This window comes from Catharus ustulatus, chromosome 5 (genome assembly GCF_009819885.2).
Source record: "Catharus ustulatus isolate bCatUst1 chromosome 5, bCatUst1.pri.v2, whole genome shotgun sequence".
Classification (NCBI taxonomy): domain Eukaryota; kingdom Metazoa; phylum Chordata; class Aves; order Passeriformes; family Turdidae; genus Catharus; species Catharus ustulatus.
In genome coordinates, this window is record NC_046225.1 from 47,516,190 (window position 1) to 47,534,819 (window position 18,630).

Here is an 18,630-nt window from a genome sequence, read left to right on the forward strand (position 1 = left end):
GTTTTGTTCCTGCAATAGTGTAACATTAATTTCATCAAGCAATTAAACAAAACAAAACCAGATACAATAGAGAAAGACATATTTTTCTCCTCTTTACAAGAATGCTTACTTGAATTTCAGTGAGTTCCTTGAATAAAGATGACTGTCATAAACCGTACAAGCTTACTATAAATTCAGATATAAACTTGGTGAACTTGCTCTGTCAAAATTTGAGCCAATTTCAGTAGAAATATAATCTTAGTATAATATATAGCCTGAGCTTAATGCAAATGTACATTTTTGTTAGAAGTTACATTGTTTTTTCTAATATATTACAAGGAGGATTATAACTATGCCCAAATCAGTTTCTCTTACCTTACCTTCTCTTACCTACTTCTCAGTATCAGGATGTGCAAAACTACACTGATATTTTTAGTAAAAAGGCATGGTCTAAAAAGAAATGGAGTTCATAACTGGGTTGGAAATACTGGAGGAGTGTAGAATGTTAGGATTCAGACACTGTAACTCATGGCACAAATAGGATTGAGTGTGTAATGGCTACTGCTTTTGCTCATCTGCTGAATCTGGAATCTGCTAAAAACAAAATTCATATTTCAGATTGAAGGATTATCAAGCAATACAAGTCCAAGCAAGAGAGAAATATTAGATTTTTTTTTATGATAAATGGAAGACCAGAAATTTTCTATCCACAAATTTTTTCTCATTATCTTAAAAATCTCCTGACACGTTTTTGTACAAGTGGACTCACTAAAATTTTTCGGTTTGCACTACTAAAATACACTGTGCGAAATTGCAACTTCTGGGCTAATCAGAGCCCTTTCACCTGAAACTAAAGTTTAATTGAAGATGTATCTTTTTTTCAGTATTCTTAAAACACTCTGCACCATTCAACAGGTCCAGAATATTTACAGGTATCCTGTGCTCAAATCATAATAGACTGTAATTTATTTTAGTTCACAATCTATTAAATATTTAACAAGACTGTAAAAATTAAAATGCATAACAAATTAAATCTTTCCTAAGGCTAAAGCTTGGGACACTGATTCATGCAGTTAAATCAAGATCGATTAGGGAGGTACCTTTCAACACTGATGACTCCCCATTTATGATAATTTCTCCAAATAAATGTGCTCTGCTTGTATTAATGAAAACCTAGAAATAAATGCAACCCCTGATCAAGATTTTTTTTTTTTTAAATCTTTTAATTAGGTAGATAGAAATACAGTCATAGGTACAAAACACAAGCTTCTTCAATTAATGTACTAGTGTGACAACTGGCTCTCCATTGATATGAGGATTAGCTCTGTCCCCAGACATATAAAGGAAAGCTTTGCTACTGAATCTTATAGAGAAGATGCTTCTATTACTAAAAGAATTTTATAGCATCTTAGCATGCTGCTTGGCAAAGCTTTTGCAATTTTGATGGCCTGTCAAAGTGTCCAGGGTGGCAGAGCCCACTTTGTTTCACATAAAACTGATAAAAGTGAAGGCAAAGAGCAGACGTCAACACCATGGCTATGAATCTAAGGTTTGTTTGGTTTCACAGTAACAGCCACTGCTCTTGTCAGGCAGATTTACACCAGCATATACTATTTAACCCTCAGTCAAAACCCACTGAAGTGGTAGGAAAGTGCAAGTTGTTTTGGAAAATGACAATCTCAACATTGTCTCATTGCTGGACTGTGATGTACTAATTTCCTTTGACAGAAAAAAAAGCAACCAAGCAAAAAAATACGAGTGAATGGAAAAAGAAGGGGGAAAAAAAATCCTAAAGATAGGCTCTAAACTGGGATCTTCTGTCCTGAAACCATCTCTGGAGCAGCACCTCAGGATCTTCCTGGAGCAAATGGTGAGAAGGCAGTCAGACATGCACCATGTGTCAAAGTCAGACCTTGCTGCTGGGCTCGCTGTGAGGAACAGGTCAGCACCAGCCTGAGCATCCCGCTCACCCTTGGCCGTGGCGATCATCATTTGTTGGATCTGATAGCAGGAGAATGGTAGACTTGGGTAGCCAAGGTAAGGCAGACCTTGCTGTGCTCCAGGCTGGACTAAACTGCCCTAGTGCCTTAACAGATCTGGAGTTCGTGTACTTTTGGCTGCCATATAATGTACTTGTTTTCATTATCTTCAGGCATAAATAACAACTGGGACCAAGGTCTGCAGCTATATTATAAGCGAAATACCTTGCTAAGCACAATGTTAGGATTTTAATCGCTAAATGCTACCGTATGGCTGAGCTCTGTTTCGTGGTGCGGCACTGTGCGTGTATTTGAGGCACAGGAGAAGTCAGGAGTTACACCCCTACAGCCGGGGAGTCCTCAGAGAATTCAGTGCCAAGGCAGAGGGGTGCCCGTCCCCAGAGCCCCGCATCTCCAGAGCCCCCCAGAGCCCCTCATAGAGCCCTGCATCCCAGAGCCCCGCGTCCCCAGAGCCCCGCGTCCCCAGAGCCCCCCAGAGCCCCTCATAGAGCCCTGCATCCCAGAGCCCCGCGTCCCCAGAGCCCCGCGTCCATGAGATTTACTCTCACGTTCAGCTGGGGGCAAATCAGCTCGTGGGTCCGATCTACCCGTTTTAAATCACGGCTCTTCTCCCCGGTACCCCGGGCTGGGGCGGTGTCCGAGCACCCCCTTGTCCTCATTCCATCCCTGCGAGCACCCACTGCAGCGAAGGAGCAGCCAGAGCCTTCCGCTCCTGCAGGGCTCCGGGGGATTCAAACAGGGATCTTTATTTTTATTTTATATTTTTTATTTTTATTTTAAGGAGGGGGTTCAATAACGGGCCGGAGCCCGGCCAGCGCCTGTCCCCGGTGCCGAGCGAGGCACCCCCGCCCCACGCCGGGCTCCGGGGCGGAGCGGGCTGAGTCACTGCCGGCCCCCGGGGCGAGCGGGGCAGCCCTCCCGAGCCGGCCGGGGCTCGTCCACGTGTCGGGGGATTTAAAGAGTTGTGGCAGGGAGCGGGGACATGGCCAGAAGAGCGGCGGGCAGCGCAGGAGCTCAGCGGCCATGGGACAGCGGTGCCAGCAGCAGCAGCGCCCCGCCGCCAGCCCCGAGCCCAGCAAGGCAGGGCACGGCAGGGCGCTGCCCCCGCTCCTCCTCCTCCTCATCCTCCTCCTCGCCTCCTCCGTTTCTGCTGGCCAAGGTGAGTATCATCCCGCCCGCATCACCCTGCGCCGGCGGCTCTGCACATTGTCGGGGAGCAGGGAGCCCGCAGCTGCCGGGCACGGCTTGGGGAATGGCTGGGGGTTCTTCCCGTGACCCGCCAGGACTGCTCTGTCCTGGCAAAACACTCCAGCAACTCGGGAACAGGCTTTTGTTGAAAGAGATTTAAGTGCCACTTACTCTGATTTTAAAAATACATGAAACAACACGCGTCACAAAATTGCAGGACAAATTAGGACCCTCTGGCGAATATTTATCAGGTGAGGAATCCTGAAAGATGCCGTCTTTGTAGCAGGGCACTCTTGTGAAACATGACTGTTTAACAAACCATACTCTCTTTTCTACTCTATTTTCCCATCTCCGATAGATTAACTGCTATTTACTCTTATAAAGTAAGGTTACAAAATGCCGTGGAAGGACTATTTATACTTTGTTTGTATTATATTTGTATGATTTGCTTTAGTTGTGAGTTTTTGTTCTGCTTTGTTGTGGTTTTTAATATCAATAACCAAAGAAATCTAATTGCAGCATACTTACTATTATGTTAAGAATAAGTTCAGAAGATGTGGAAGGGGGAGGGAAGGAAGAGGAGCGCAATGGAGGGCAGTGGTACACGGTATTTCACCATTGTTCTTACACAAATGATTGCCGGGAGCTTGTTTAGGGATGCAGTAGAGGCCCGAGAAGGTGTAAGCAGTAAGCCCCAGGCTGTGCATCTGGCATTCTATTGCCTTGAAAGAAGTTTAATTTCTTAAAGATGCCAGAATTGAAGGATAGGAGAGCAAATGTGCTGTGGACAATGTTGATTTTGTAGAATAATTTTCTCCTCCACGTTCCCTTTAAACAGGACTCTTCATGCTTCTTTCTTTCTCATCCTCCTCTCCCTCTCCTCCCTCCTCTCTCTCTTCTCTCTCTTGCCTTCCGTTTTTTTTTTCCCTTCCCCTATGGTTATTTTGTGTATGTTACAGAAAACCTTAACGTGTCACTGTGTGTGCTGTTGTGTAAATGAATGAAGTCCTGTAGGTACTGCAGCCCTGTTCTGGGTGGGGTGGTGGAGGAACACTGCTCAGTCTTTGGAGGAGCACAGTCCTAGGTGCACAAAACAGATGGGATTGCTCATGAAATAAAAATTTCTTAATATATAGAGAATGGTAAAGGAAAGTGAGGAATGGGTGAAATAATTTATCTTTTCTCTCCAGAAGTTTATGCTACAGGCCAAAAACATAGGAGAAAGTTATAAAATCCAGGCTTTCCTGCCTATTGCCTTGAGGTTTACTAATTCATGCTAATGAATTTCTTTAGCTCTCCCTGAAAAGCTTTGGGAATCAGTCAATGGCAGAAGCAGTGTTCAGAGACAGGCAGGTAATGCTTTGATGGGAAGGTGTGCTAATTTGAAGTGTTGCCCTGTTCCACTCTTTGAACCAGGATACTAATCCCAGGTAGTCCTCCAGTTTGAATACACTAATTTAAGATCAGAAGACAACATAAGACAACTACAGCACCTTTAATATATTTGGCATTTTTCTTTGAAATGAAACAAATAATTGGAAATCAGATGCCTTTTTATGTGAACAACTCAGAGATTTAAAAAATAATCCCACTTCTATATAGTGTGAAATTAAGATGCCTCTAATTCTTTTTTGGGGCAAAGCAACCATCCATAATAATTAGTGACTCTAAATCCATGCCAATACAAAAATGTGGTTTTGAAATCCATCCCATTCCATTAATGCCTGGAACTAACTACTATTGTTATTATTCTTATTAGGGTTAAATGTAAAACAAATAACATGATGGGCATTTATTCCCTGCTCACTGGACATTCTAGCTAGGTCTAGAGGTCTAGCACTAGTTTTCCTCCCACGGGAGTTACAGCACATCCCCTCACTGATACCGTTGCGTGCTGTCTGACGTAGTCACAATTAAGTGATGCTCATTTCTGTGATTTACAGAGACTCTAAAAATACACTGCTATCAGAAATACACTGCCAGGTAAAATAACAGTGTGATAAGAGGGATATTCTGGACACTGAGCTGGAAGGGACCCTGGGGCAGTGACTTCCATGCCAGCAGCCCGGGTGGGTAGAGACAGAGAAAGGAGCTGCCCCAAGTTAAGCACAGCTTCACTGCATCATTATGCAATTAAGAACACATTTAATCTACTGAGGGACAAGCTTTTCCACATCACACATATGAGACAGGGGAAACAAATCCAGTTACACAGGTACTGTCTATCAGCTTCTCAAAAAATGTTCAAAATAACATGGGCACTATTTAAATGCAATCGTATATTGCATAGTGCATGTTCAATTCTACAGCTGTAGCATACAGGCAGGGAATAATTAGACTCCAGAACCTCAACTCACAGTGTGTGCACTGGAGGTGAGCAGAGTCCTCAGAAAGCTTGAGGTTGTAGGACCTGGAATGTGATTTTCTGAGCAGGTCTCAGTGACAGCTAAGTAACTTCCACACTGTTTATTGCTCAGACATGTGAGTGTCCATACCTGCTGTGAATTTGTGAAAATGTGTCCTGCTGTGTTGCTGAAATAAAGCAGGCAAAAACTACTGGACAAACTACAGAGCATCCAGGGTCACCGACTCCCTTGGACCAAGCAGCTCTCAGACTTTGCAGTTAGTAGTTGTGCTGGGTATGTTCTGACACGGGACACTTATACAAATGACTTTTGCTGTACAGCATTGCTAAACACAGTTTGTGCTTCCAGGTGCACCGGTGCCATCCCAAGCACTTGTATCAGATGAGGATTTGCAGCTGTTGAAAGAGGTAAGCATTATCTGCCATGTGGTACCTTCCCTTTTCTTCTGTGCCCATCCTTGCTACAGTCCCACCTCACTATCCAGTATTTCTCTTGCACAAAGTTCAGCTGTGTTTTCCTCTAGCACGACTTCCTGTATGTCTCCTATCGTGGCATCAGCAAAGAGGTGAAATATCTAATTTTGCAGATATTCTGAACAGTTGCTTCAGGAGGATGTTGGGACTAAGTGTTGAGATGTCATTCTGAGAAGAGATTGTCTTGCCTCAGTAGACAGCTATGTTTGATGACTGTCAATGACCAGGCAGACTGTCCCTGGAAGCATCACAGTGTCCCTCTCATTTGGTAGTTTTGTACTCTGTGCATGATACTCAGGAATTGTTTCAACTTATCCAGTCTTGCTTCTAGCATCCTCTGTTCTGCACACAAGGCTGGGACTGTTTAATCCTATCCCACCCTCTAATTTACTGGGTAAAGGACAATGTACTGTGTCAATTGGCCCCTCTAACATTTGGCTGCTGATTGGTATCATAACTTCCGCTCTCATCTCTGAAACGAGCCTTTGTTTTGACTCTGGAGTGTGACGCATGTGTTACCACAGGCTCTCCCCTGCCCTTTTGGAACAGATGGAGTGGCAGGGCATAACATGTGGAGAGGGTTTATCCTGCAACTTGCATGCCCTGGTGTAGCTGCAACTGTCAACTATTGTGTTGACATTTAATTTAGTAGCTTTTGATAACACTGGAAAATAAGTGACTCATCAGGGGGGTAGATGCAGAGCAGTAAATTTCTTCTGATTGAGACCATTACAGGAGACATTCTGCTTACTGTCATCCCCCCACAGTTCATATTGGACATAGTGACTCAAAACATAGCGTATTCCAAACTGGCACTTGAATGAGCCCTAGTGCTGTTTATCACCCAGGAAAGAATGGTCTCTTGGGAAGTAAGATCCTGAAAACTATAAGGAGCTTTTGAAAATGAGTTATTTACATTCCGGATTTTAAAAGCTGTTTTATACATTTCTTCATATCTTGATAAGGTTTTCTAGCTGTAAGATTTGTCCCTGTGGTGACTGAAAACCAAGACAAAAGTCCTGTTGATTACAATGAAGAAAATAGTATGCACAAGATGCTAAATTTTGTAAAATTTTGTAATATAAGCAATATAAAAGTTAACCATTAGAATAGAATTATGCTGGACGGGAAAGGGTCTGAAGAAACAGATATATAGCTATATACCCTAAATCAACCTAACTTCTCACTTTTACTAGTTCACTGGGGTTTCATAAAGTGCAAATAATAATTCTTCCCTCTTTGCTACTTTACTAGTGGATCATTCAGGAGAAATCCTGCCTGTAAATGAACCCAGTATGTTCCAGGAATGGCTCTGAGTTTATAAATTTGAGAACTTTGTAACTAAGTATTTTGTTTCTTTACTCATCTCTTACTTCCTTTTGTTTCTTTATGTTATTTAACCAACCCCAAGCAACTTGAGGTCTTCTACCTGCAGGCCACATTTCTGAGACAGGAGAGAAAATTTTGGAGAGATGCATAACAGATAGAAACTATTAATTTTTTTAAAAGGAATTAATAGAAAATGTGGCTTTTCCTCAGCCCTTGCTTTGTCTGCAAAGATTTTAGCTGAAAGATACCATTGTGTTGAGCAGTCTCTGCTGCTGAATTATGGTAGTTCTCTGCATCAAGTAAATAAAACAAATAAAACCCAAACACAAACAATCCCCAAGAGAAAACAGCCCCTTTATAAACATAAGCTTCCAAAATTACTTCAGTTTGTTTTTATCTCATTCATTGCTGACTTCTTCCTCTATACTTTCTTACTCTGAAAGTAGTGGAGCTGAACTAATACACTCAAACACACACAAGAAGGAAAAAGAGAACAGAGAGGATGTGTTACCAACAAAACCTATTTGAAAAGGGAATCCTGTGAGCTATTAGTTTTCCCACTATGTCTGCCAATGCTTTCTCATAGATTGTCTCTGGAGAAATGAATCATCTCCTGTCCTGAAGTGCTCAGATATGCATTATTTTCTTTTATTTCTTTTTTTCCTTTAATGTTTTCATTGCTAATGCATGTCACTTAGAGCTTCTTATCTATAAAAAATTTGCAAGAACAATTGCATTGCCTGCTCTATCAAAAAAACCCCCAAGCCCACGATGTTTTTTATGTAGTCTGTGAACACCAAGAGTGGCAAAGATTTTTTTTTTTATCTAACACTACCAAATATACATGGGAAAAAATAGCATATTCTGATTGAGGTTACTATTGATACAACTTTGAAGTTTCTTTTTGTCATCGTTATTAAACTGAAACTTCAGTTGCAGTGCTGGAGACTTTTCCTTACAGAATACTCAGAGCTTTCAGTGCTGGTACTATTATTTCTCTGAACTCAAAGACCTTTTATTCCATTTCTTATTCTTTCTCCATTAATAACTCCCTAAAAATTAGTCAGTATTACATTATTCTTTCATCTTGGAAAAGAGACAGGAGGAGGATGCAATTATTACAAGGTTATGAATTGTAGGGAGAGGAATCACTGCTAGGAATCACTTGTTCTTCCAAGACAAGACCATGACAGCACTGGATGAAGACAGCTTTGAAAGGACTGGTGAAGGCAAACAGAAGTGGTGTTTCACACAATGTTTAGGAAACTTCTTGCACAAATCAACTGGTGTTCATAAGATGTGCCACCACATATCACTTGAGGGATGCACAAGTCGTACACCTGTAGGGATGCCATAATCCAACTGAAGGAGTTGTGTTGGAGGATTGATCCTTGAATCCCTCGCTTTACTTTTGTCATTTTCTTCAGTTTTCTATAATTCAAAGATATTGGAGGAGAGATTCAAATTCATAGTTCGTGCCCCAGATGCTTGCAATTATAACTTAAAATATGACTTAGTCTGAGAAGTTTCAGTTAAGAGGGTTTGTGGTGGGTAGAGAATAAAGGTCACTGATACATATGTTTATTTAGATCAAGCAAGTATAAGTTGTTGTTGTTGTTGTTTTTATGTGGTTAAGGCCCTTTCCCCCTTTGAATGCAAAGTATTTAATGAATGGACCTAAAAGGATGCTTTACAGTAGGCAAGCTTGCCATGCCATTAGCTGCACCTACCTTTTTCTGAAAATATGCATATTGCACTTGTTTTTATTACTCTAACTTCCTAAAAAAGTGTAAACTCTTACAGATAGATGATGCATGCTCTGCTTACCTGTCCACAGATTCTCAGCCTCAGGTGAGTCAGACAGAGGTAACTCTACTATTTTGATACTGTTTGCTATGTGTAGTAGCATTGGAAATGTGATACCCGAGTTCCTGTTTTCTTTGCATTAGGTGTCCAGTACACTAGAAGAACTTTGTTTTTTGGTCATGGGATTTCTCCAGAAAGCACAGGTAACACACACAAAAGACTGCTTAGCATTTTTGAAGCCTGATCTGTGCCATTGTCTGCAATGAATTCTGAGGACCCAGTATGCAAAGTGTCATTCAGCACTGGAAGCACTTCCATCAGTTTTTACTCTGAAATGCCATGTGCCAGAATGTAACACCTCATAAAGATAACAGGGATATGTCAATGTTTGAAAAATTATCTCCAGGCTGGGTACAAGGTGTTAGGTGATTTTATTGCTCTAGATTAGAAAAGTTATGAATTCTCATCAGACAAAGAAATCGACTTAGGAGAGTCTGGAGATGAACAAGGGAACATCAGCTAAACTCATCTAAACTTCTAGGGAAGAGTAATCAGTGCTCTCTACAGAGTCTGAAATGATTAGTTATATTGATTAGCAAAGACATATAATAAATCTGCCAAGGAAGAAGGATATTTCAACCCAGTGCTGAAAAGATTATGTATTTAATCAAATTATTCATTGCTCTTTATCTTTTAATGAATAAAAGCCTTTCTACCAACTATTATTCCCACAGGGTTTAGATGAGAAAGAGAACACCAAAAGGGTAAGATGTCTATGTATGTCCTACAATAACACCAAAAAAAAGGGCAAGAAAGGAATTAAATTCTTGCCCTTTTTTGTAGTAATACCCACTTTTTAATTTTTTTGAACAGTTCTTATTTCATTATTCTAAGACTCATGACTCAGGCAACTCGGACATCATGGTAAGTGGCATAGCACCTCCTTATGAGTGAGTACCTCTATACTCACTTCTATATAAAACCAAGGCTTCTATATAAAATCAAGGCAATATTCCTTTCTGCAGTAGTCTCTCCAAATGTATGACAAGCTCAAGACTGGGAGTTGCATGTTTATAGTACAGAAGGTGTTTAAATAATAAGGGAGTGATGATCAGAACTGTACAGGCATGGACAAAAAAAATCTAACAAACTCAACCAAACATTCATGGAATCCCAACTGAATCTTAATCTTGCAATTTCAAATTTTAAGAATGAGATCAAATACTTTTTTCAGGCATTGAAACATAGCACATGCAGTGAAACAATATGGATTTACAGGACCTGAGAACATGACCATAATTATTAGGTAGTCTTGAAGCATTTTAATTAATTATTAATTTAACTGTATTAATTCATTTGCATGTCATAAATATGTATCAGGAAAAATACTATTTTAGTCTCACTTGGACTTTGGATTATATTTTGAATGAAAAATACTGTTTAAACCATGGCCAAGAATTGTTGCTCTGAAAGTATTGTCATAAACCAACAAGCCAAGCATGTGATCCATTCTTGCTTTTGAAGTGCAAACATACTGTGTTATCCATGTGCTTCTATGCACCACAGGATTTTAAGAGTTAAGCATATTCATATTTTCGTGTTTTTTAACAATCACTTTTACATGCCAATGTCCATTTTTGCCTTGTTCTTTACATTTCTCCAGAAATATGTGCTGTGTTTCCTAGAAAGTGATATCGCTCATATTGGTGTCAATGTTTTTGTGCTACAGCTGCTTTGGAGGCTTTAATGATAATTAAGGCACAGTGAAATGACCTATTTCTGCTGCTGCTCCTGCTTAAAAGTTACTGCATCCCACTGCACCACGATCCTGAATACCTTTGCCACTGCCCTCGGAGATTACTGCTTTCTCACTTCTTTTGGTTTAGCTGTTCAGATGACAATTTTCTAGTCAATCTCAGAGATACTAACTTAGGTGAGATCCATCATTCCTTGGCTTTATAAGCTCTCTACACTGGCTGCAAGACAGAGCCCAAGTGGACAGCTGAGATGTTCATTAATTACTTCAATCACATCAGACTCATACTTTTTTTAGGTATTATGATCCCATATTGCCTGCCTTAGGCAGATAGCACAAAATTGGCTACAAATAAGCAAGTTCTTTTTACCTATTAAGTACAATAACACTTTGGTAACTCTGGTTACTCCGTATGTTACAGTGTTCTTAACTGCATTTCTATTCTAAGAAGTATTGTAGCAAAAATGCATTGTTTTTTAAATTGCTTTTGTATGAGTTGAAGGCTTAAATTGGTTAACGGAACACAGATTTTTTATACTTTATTTCTTCCCATGGACCTCTCTTCAAAATCACACATAGTTTTGTTTTTCAAGGGTAAGCACTTGGCTGCACACAATGACACTGTGTAAAATTAGGCTGTCTGCAAGATTAAGGTCTTGTTGAACATAAGGAATTTCATGACTGGAGCTTAGAGTGACCAGTCTCATGTTTACAAACATCCCTTGAAAGTGGATTTCTACAGTACACTGTTCTTTAGCAAAAAATCCAAAAAAATAAGTGTTGCCACTTATTTTGAAGTAAAATGAATTTTTTGGTACAGCAAAGGTTGAAGCTGCTAACTTCTGCAGTAGAAAATTGTCAAAGTGTTAGTAGGAATTATTGAAATATTCTCAGTACCACTCATAGAATTTGAATACAGTAATTTCATGATCATAAGGCGCACCGGACTATAAGGAGCACTTTTTTGCGCCGTGAAGATCCGCGCTGCGTGCAATAAAGTAACAAATTATTAACAGAATCCCACGATCGTGGAATTTACTGGCATGCGCTCAAATTGGAAACATTTTAACAGATTGGTGTAGCCTTTAAACGCAGCCCCAAGTGCCCTCCCCGTGAGCGGGGCCCAGCACTCCCGCCCACCCCCGGCTGGCGAGGCGGGGCTCGGGGCAGCTGTGGTTCAGGTCGGCCACAGCTCACACCTCGGGGTTGCTGCGGTTCAGGGTGGCTTGGGGCCGCCCGCGGCAGTGCTGCCCGCCCCCTCTCTCCCTGTGTGGCTGCCGCTGGCTGGGGGCTGGGTGGTGCCTCTCAGCCCGTGCGGCCAGCGCTGGCTGGGGGCTGGCCGCTCCTGCCCCACCTCGCGGCTGGGCTCACGGCTCGCCCTTTTTTTTTGCAGCGAGGAGCTGAGCCGTGTGCAACAAAGTAACGAATTACTGGCAGTTTGCAAACATTTTTCACAGACTGGCGTAGCCTTTAAACACTGCCCCAGGTGCCCTCCCCGTGCCAGAGCCAGGGCTGGGGCAGCTCCCTCTCTTCCTGTGCAGCTCCTGCCAGCTGCGGCTGCCTGCTCCTGCCCCGCTCCCGACTCGGTCCTCCCATGGCACCGCCCCCCCATTGCAGCTCACACTTCCAGGTTTGCAAATTTTGCAACTTTGTCCATCAGATAAGGCGCACCAGACTATAAGGTGCACTTCCGGGTTCAGGGGAAAATTTTAGTCAAAAGGGTGCGCCTTATAGTCGTGAAATTACTGTAATTCCAGGAGTCTGTAAATGGTTCTGAACTTTGAATTAGTAAAGGTGAGGATACATAGCTTTTCCCTCCATCATCACTCTGTGTAGTGTAAATATAAATGTTGATGCCTGTTTGTTGTCAAGTCAAAATGAAAAAAAAAAAAACCAATAAGTTTCTCAGTCTTCAGTCCTATTTTGGTGCATATTTGGTCCACGAGCCAGTACTGCAGAAAGAGACTTTTTTTGCATCATAAGGGCAAAATTTCACTGTTGCTCATGTGTGTGTGTTCGTGTCCTCTTAGTCGTCTGTCCTGCATCCTTTACTGCAACTCGTTCCTCAGCTTAATGAGAGAAGACTGAAGAGATACAAACTGGACGTATGTAACCCTTAACTCTATGCTTATGTTCTCACACTGTGTGGTTCATTAGCTTTTCTAAAAATGCCCTTGTAGACCTTTCTGCTTTTGTATTTTGGTTGGACTACACAAATCTCGATGACACTGAATGTGCTTCAGGAAGGGTTATCTTGCTGCTGATCTCTTTTCTTCCTCATACTGGGAAGAAAAACAGAACCTGCTATACATGAATACATACACCTCTCTCCCTGACTGCATAAGGAAATGAAAAGGTGGATGGGTGAAGGAGGAAACATGCTCTATTAAATTCATTCTTTCTCCCCACTTTGAAACAACACCAGATTTTTTCATGGCTTTGATTCCTCTTTTAGCTACATCTTGCCTGGTAGGATATAATCTAAGAGAGTAGACTCGAGCATTTTCTTGGCTAGTCAATATGAGAGATTGAGCAAAATACCTTCTAGGCATTAAAATAAAACTCCAAGTAACATCTTCATGAATACATATTTTTCTATGTACATATATACATGCAGGTTTGTGAATAAAATTACATATTTATTACGGCAGGCATTTTTTTTTCTTTTTTTAAGAACTCCAAACCATTAGAAGTTTAGAGTGTGGGTGTTGCAAAAATGACAGATTCTTAGCTTCAGCTGTTTTCTAATACCAAACTTCTGACATGAACTCAAACAAGAATAGGCAATCTTTAAGAGGTGTCTGGTTGTAAGGGGAAAATGACATTAACATAATTCACAATTTCTCACTATTAATTTTACTCTTGATTCCTTTTCTGTTCTGGATTAATTTCTTAATCTTGCAAAAGCTGCCCATTTTGTTCCTGTTTCCAGTTTTGTTCACACATTGAATAGAAAAAGTAGAAAAAAATTGCATGAGAGTACCATAAGACTCAAATGGCAATGTACAGAAAAAAAATTACCCTTTTGAAATACAAAAAATTATAATAGTGATGATTTTATGAATCCAAGATGGATGCTTCAAACACAGATAATGCTAGAATGAGAAGAACAATAGAAATAAAAATCATACAGATGTTTTATGTACAGCAAGAAACTGAATATAATGTGATGAACTGAAGTCAGAATTAAAATCAAGACTCAAAAATTATGTATAGTTTAAACTCTACTTCATTTGAAGGCTTCCCTGTATTGAATCTACATCTGTAGTTTGGAAATTATGGGAGTCATCCTCTTTTACACAATTCTCACAGCATTAGAATAGAGCATGGTGCGATTCCTTTCTATGACACTTCACCTTATGATAGTTACCCAAGAGATCACAGCATCTCAGTTTTTAGTTGAGAAATACCCTCATTGCTAAATAAAAGCCATCTTCATTTTATGTTCTGGTAAGCATAACACTGAGACTATTTTACTTCTCAGATTTGCAGTCTCCCCACCTGCAGAACGGGCACATCACTCCTATTTGATACCAACAAAAGGAAATGAAACACTGTGATTATGTGTTCTCTAATCATGAAGGTCTCATTGAAGCAACTGGATGCTTCATGCTTTATACTTATTATATTTAAATGGAATTTCTATTTTCTTCATAATTTGTTACCCTCCTTGCTATATGGATCACTAGGCAGCTATTTCACCCTGTGTGCAGCATGGACAGGATGGATCATAAGCACTGCTCTTTGGGAGTTAATGTGAGAGGGGTGGTTATGGTACACCTCTGGGGACAGCCTGGGGTTTCATTCCTGGGAACAGCCCAAGTATTTCTGATATTTAAACTTTGTATTTATGTCCTCCTGCAAGACACAAAAAGCAGCTCTACTTTAGCTGTAGACACTCTGTTATCATGAAGACACTCTTGTTATGCCTGGGTAATGAACCCTGGAAAATCAGAGGCAAAGGCTGTTCATCATTTCTAGTACCATTCAAAAGCAAACTGAGCTGATCTAAAACTTCAGGTGGAATTGGGCTCCTTCATATATTCTCTGCTTTTTCTACACAGCAACATAAACTTTGTGTTACTGACATGGAGAAATGCACATAAAACATTTAAGGAGTAAGACTGTAAGCAGTACTGAAGAAATATTTTTATATATACACAAACAACCTCTGTATGTATTAATTTACAACTGTAGATATACTTTAAAACACTTTTTTTTTCAGGAAGAACTTCAAGGACCTGGAGTGATTCAAAGTAGAGGCTACTTTTTCTACAGGGTATATGGTTTACTTGATTTTTTTCCTTTTTGTTTTGTGCTGAGAGTCACAAAAAAAAAAAAAAAAAAAAAAAAAGGGTAGAGAAATAATTGAATTACAGAAATAATTACTGTGATTGAGGATACTTTTTTCAGTAAGAGCATTCCACCCTACAGGATATCTCCAGGTCTGCTCCTGATATTTCCTTATATTAAAATAAAAGCATTGTAGGAATTTTTAAAAAATCATATTCCTAGGTTTATGTATATATGATACCATTCTATGCCTTGAGAAGTCATTGGTTATTTTGAAAGCTATTTGTCAGAGAAAGTTCTAGAAAATATGGCATCTTGGAAAATCTTCCTAAAGCATTGTTCAACAGGGTACGTTTGCACATGATATAAATACGATTCCATGCTTACACACTGTGCTAGGTCTGACCTTGCCATTTTCCTTCTGTTTTGACCAGTAAGGTTAGAAACTGGATACAGAAATTCTCATGAGACTGAATGTACTGTGTCCATCTTTTATGCCATAGAGCCTTTATACTTCACCTTAGCAAACTGAGGTGGGAAGCCAGATGTTTGAATAGTTTTCTTGATTTTGGTTAGTATTTCTACTTAAATAAGAAAGTGGTTAATGGCTTTAAATAAAAATGTGGCTAAGGTTGTACTTGATAATCTTAAAGGTCTTTTTGCAACCTAAATTATTCTATAACTCTAATGAAAAGACCACAGATTTGTATAGTTACATTTCCTGTGTATCAGGCTTGGATCCTTAGAGTTGTTATGACAGGCCAGAGTTATGGGTAATATTAACATAGCATTCATGCTTCCAGAGAAAAAGACAAATCCTTATTAAGCCCAGGAAGAAATTTTTTATCAGCTTTAGTAGAAGTTGTATCAAGTTCCTCACTAGAGCAAAATATTTCTGAAAAACACTACAGTGAAAAGGGAGGAAGTCCTTGCCTATATCAAAGAATACAGTCTAAAAAGAAAATTATTGAGAGTGACATCTATTTGTTAATAGCAACAAACACTTATAATGCAATAATAACAAAAATCAGAAAGCATATTTTAAGAAAATGCAAAATGAATAAGGATTAATGATAATTTCTTACAGTTTTGTCTATCATACAAGATAGACAATTCATTCTTCAATCAATATGCAATAAATTTTAGTCTATAATTCTCCTCTGGAGGTAAATATTGATAAAACAATAACTTACCTTAGGTCTATCTTTGATAATAATCACAATGACACTACTGAGAAGTCCACCAATTTCTATAAACACCAAGTGTTTTGGGCTTTGTTACTCAATTCTGTCAGTTTTATACAATATAAACTTACTGAGTATTTGTCTTTCAGCCGCGTAACGGAAGGAGATCAGTGGATTTTCGTTAAGGAGGTACTTATTTAATGCTTTTAATCATTATCTACAAGTAAATTAGTTCATTTTTATCCCAATAGACCACAATATTTTTGTTAAGAAGTTGTCTTAGAAAGCCTTTAACTGCGTAATTGGTTTAGATTTCCACCTGCAAACTTTTCCCAGATGTGTTAAATACACTTAGGTGTGTTAAATACACTTACCTTCAGATAAGCTGTAGATATTCATTTCCCAGAATAGAGAGCACAGAGGTGTTTCAGGTAGCAAGAAATGGAAAATATCCCACATTTGTAGACAATTTAAAAGTACTGATGATGATAAGTAAATCTAAGAAAGAACTGAGTCAACCACCTGTCAAACGAATGCTGAGAAGTAAACTGACATCCTGAAGGTAATTCCCTAAACTTATGAAGATAAAAGACTCACACTGAAGCTGAATGCAAACTTCAGGATTTAATTTCAGTGTCTGCAACTATTTGGAGAGATGTAAAAACATAGACCAATACTATAATGCTCTCTTTTCTAATTTATTGTATACTGCCATCATTTTAAAATATTATCTCCAATTTAGTGTTATATCAACAGCTAATGCTCTATTTTATTTTTCAGGATTATAGATTCCTGACTTAGAACTAAAACTGCAGGAATTCTGAGTACATGGACATCCTGTTTCCCTTACAATAATTATTTGTTATTAATGTACAATTAGAAATCACTTGAATGTAAATATCCCTCAACCAGATTCAGTTAAGAAGGTCTTTACTATCTTGATTATATTAAAAGCATATTAAAATTATTTGTTTCCTAGTGTTATGATGTTTACAACCACATGTAATTCCACTGTAAAAGAGTCAGTGTTTGCATGCAACAGACATTGCCTCTAACAACCCTGTTAAGCAAATTTTCCCTTCTAAATAAAGGCCCTCAGCCAGACAGTTGTTTCAATGAGAATGTTTGCAATCAAGACTACTGTGTTTTGTCCAGAATACATTGTGATTTGTGTTTCACTCTCTGAAAAAAAGAGAATCCCCTTTCTCTTAATAAAAGTAACCTGAACAAGTTGCATGTTTTGAAGATATATCATTACTTTAATTCAACTAAAATATAATGGCATCCTTTTTTAGCTATTAAGAGCACAGATGCACTATGGTTCTCATTTAGAAGAAGACACAATTGCAACTGGGATCACAATTCACTTGAAAACTCAAGTGCTTCTGATGGAGACTGCAAGAAGTTCTTACACACAAACTCAAGTTAGCCTTACAATCTTCCCAGCTTCTCTACATGAGTTTATTTTCACACCAAAATTGCATTAAATTATGTTGTTGAGGTTGCAATTATATTGAAAGTTACTCAGAACTAGATGATCTTTAAGTCCCTTCCAACCCAAACCATTCTGTGCTTCTATGATTCATTCAGTTTAGAAGTTTTTAACATTGTATTGGCCGGTCATGGTTTGTGTTGGCCTCAGCATTACTGCTCTTGCTTCTGCACTTTTGGATGAGCAACTTCACAAGGTAGCTGAAAAAATTACGGCCTCAGAGGAAGCCAAATTGAGAAGACCTTTTCCTCTTCTTGCCCACTTGTTTTTGTTCTGCATTTTAATAATAAACACTTCTTACAACAAAATTTGTTCAATATTTATGGTTTAATTTTAATGATTTTCACTTGGTTATTTTAAAAAGGATTCTAAATTACAGTAATTTCATGACCATAAGGCACACTGGACTATAAGGCGAACCCCCCTGGGAGTCGGCAAATTTCGCAACTTTGTAGATCATATAAGGCGCACCGGACTATAGGGCACACTTTTCTTTGCAGCGAGGATCCGCCCCCAGCCCCCCCCGCGTGGCTGCTCACCGAGGCCCCGCCTCAACTCGGCAGCCATTGGCCCCTGGGCCCGCCTGTACCCGGCAGGGCTGGGGTATGCCCGCTGCCGCTCCATGCAGCCTCCCCGGGGGCCGGGGCATGCCTGCCGCTGCTCCGTGCGGCGTCCCCGGGGCCCCGCTGCTCCGGGAGTCCCCTGGCGCTCCAGGTGACCCGATGCCCGCAGGCTCGCCCCGCGCTGCCGCTGGCCTGATGCCG

The 18,630-nt window shown here is 39.9% G+C and overlaps 1 protein-coding gene across 6 annotated transcripts; it reads left to right on the forward strand.

Annotated features, from left to right (window-relative positions):
• Positions 1–2,952: 2,952 nt before the first annotated feature.
• NMU (neuromedin U) lies at positions 2,953–17,608 on the forward strand. 6 transcript variants are annotated; one of them, XM_033061018.2, is made up of 10 exons: positions 2,954–3,138; positions 5,882–5,940; positions 9,139–9,186; positions 9,285–9,344; positions 9,876–9,905; positions 10,015–10,065; positions 12,928–13,002; positions 15,123–15,176; positions 16,524–16,563; positions 17,155–17,608. In XM_033061018.2, the coding sequence occupies exons 1-9, from the start codon at positions 3,003–3,005 to the stop codon at positions 16,557–16,559; spliced, it is 549 nt and encodes a 182-aa protein (XP_032916909.1). In that variant the 5' UTR covers positions 2,954–3,002; the 3' UTR covers positions 16,560–16,563; positions 17,155–17,608. The 6 variants fall into 6 exon arrangements, with proteins under 6 accessions (XP_032916912.1, XP_032916914.1, XP_032916909.1 ...); XM_033061021.2 differs by lacking the exon at positions 12,928–13,002 and having other exon boundaries at positions 2,953–3,138; XM_033061020.2 differs by lacking the exon at positions 10,015–10,065.
• The last annotated feature ends 1,022 nt before the right edge of the window (positions 17,609–18,630 follow it).

Excerpts from the sequence above, each read along its gene's own strand:
- NMU (XM_033061018.2), top strand. The coding sequence starts at position 3,003 with ATGGGACAGCGGTGCCAGCAGCAGCAGCGCCCCGCCGCCAGCCCCGAG. Across the intron at positions 9,906-10,014 it reads AGAAAGAGAACACCAAAAGG|TTCTTATTTCATTATTCTAA; the intron begins GTAAGATGTCTA and ends TTTTTTGAACAG. Across the intron at positions 13,003-15,122 it reads TGAAGAGATACAAACTGGAC|GAAGAACTTCAAGGACCTGG; the intron begins GTATGTAACCCT and ends TTTTTTTTTCAG.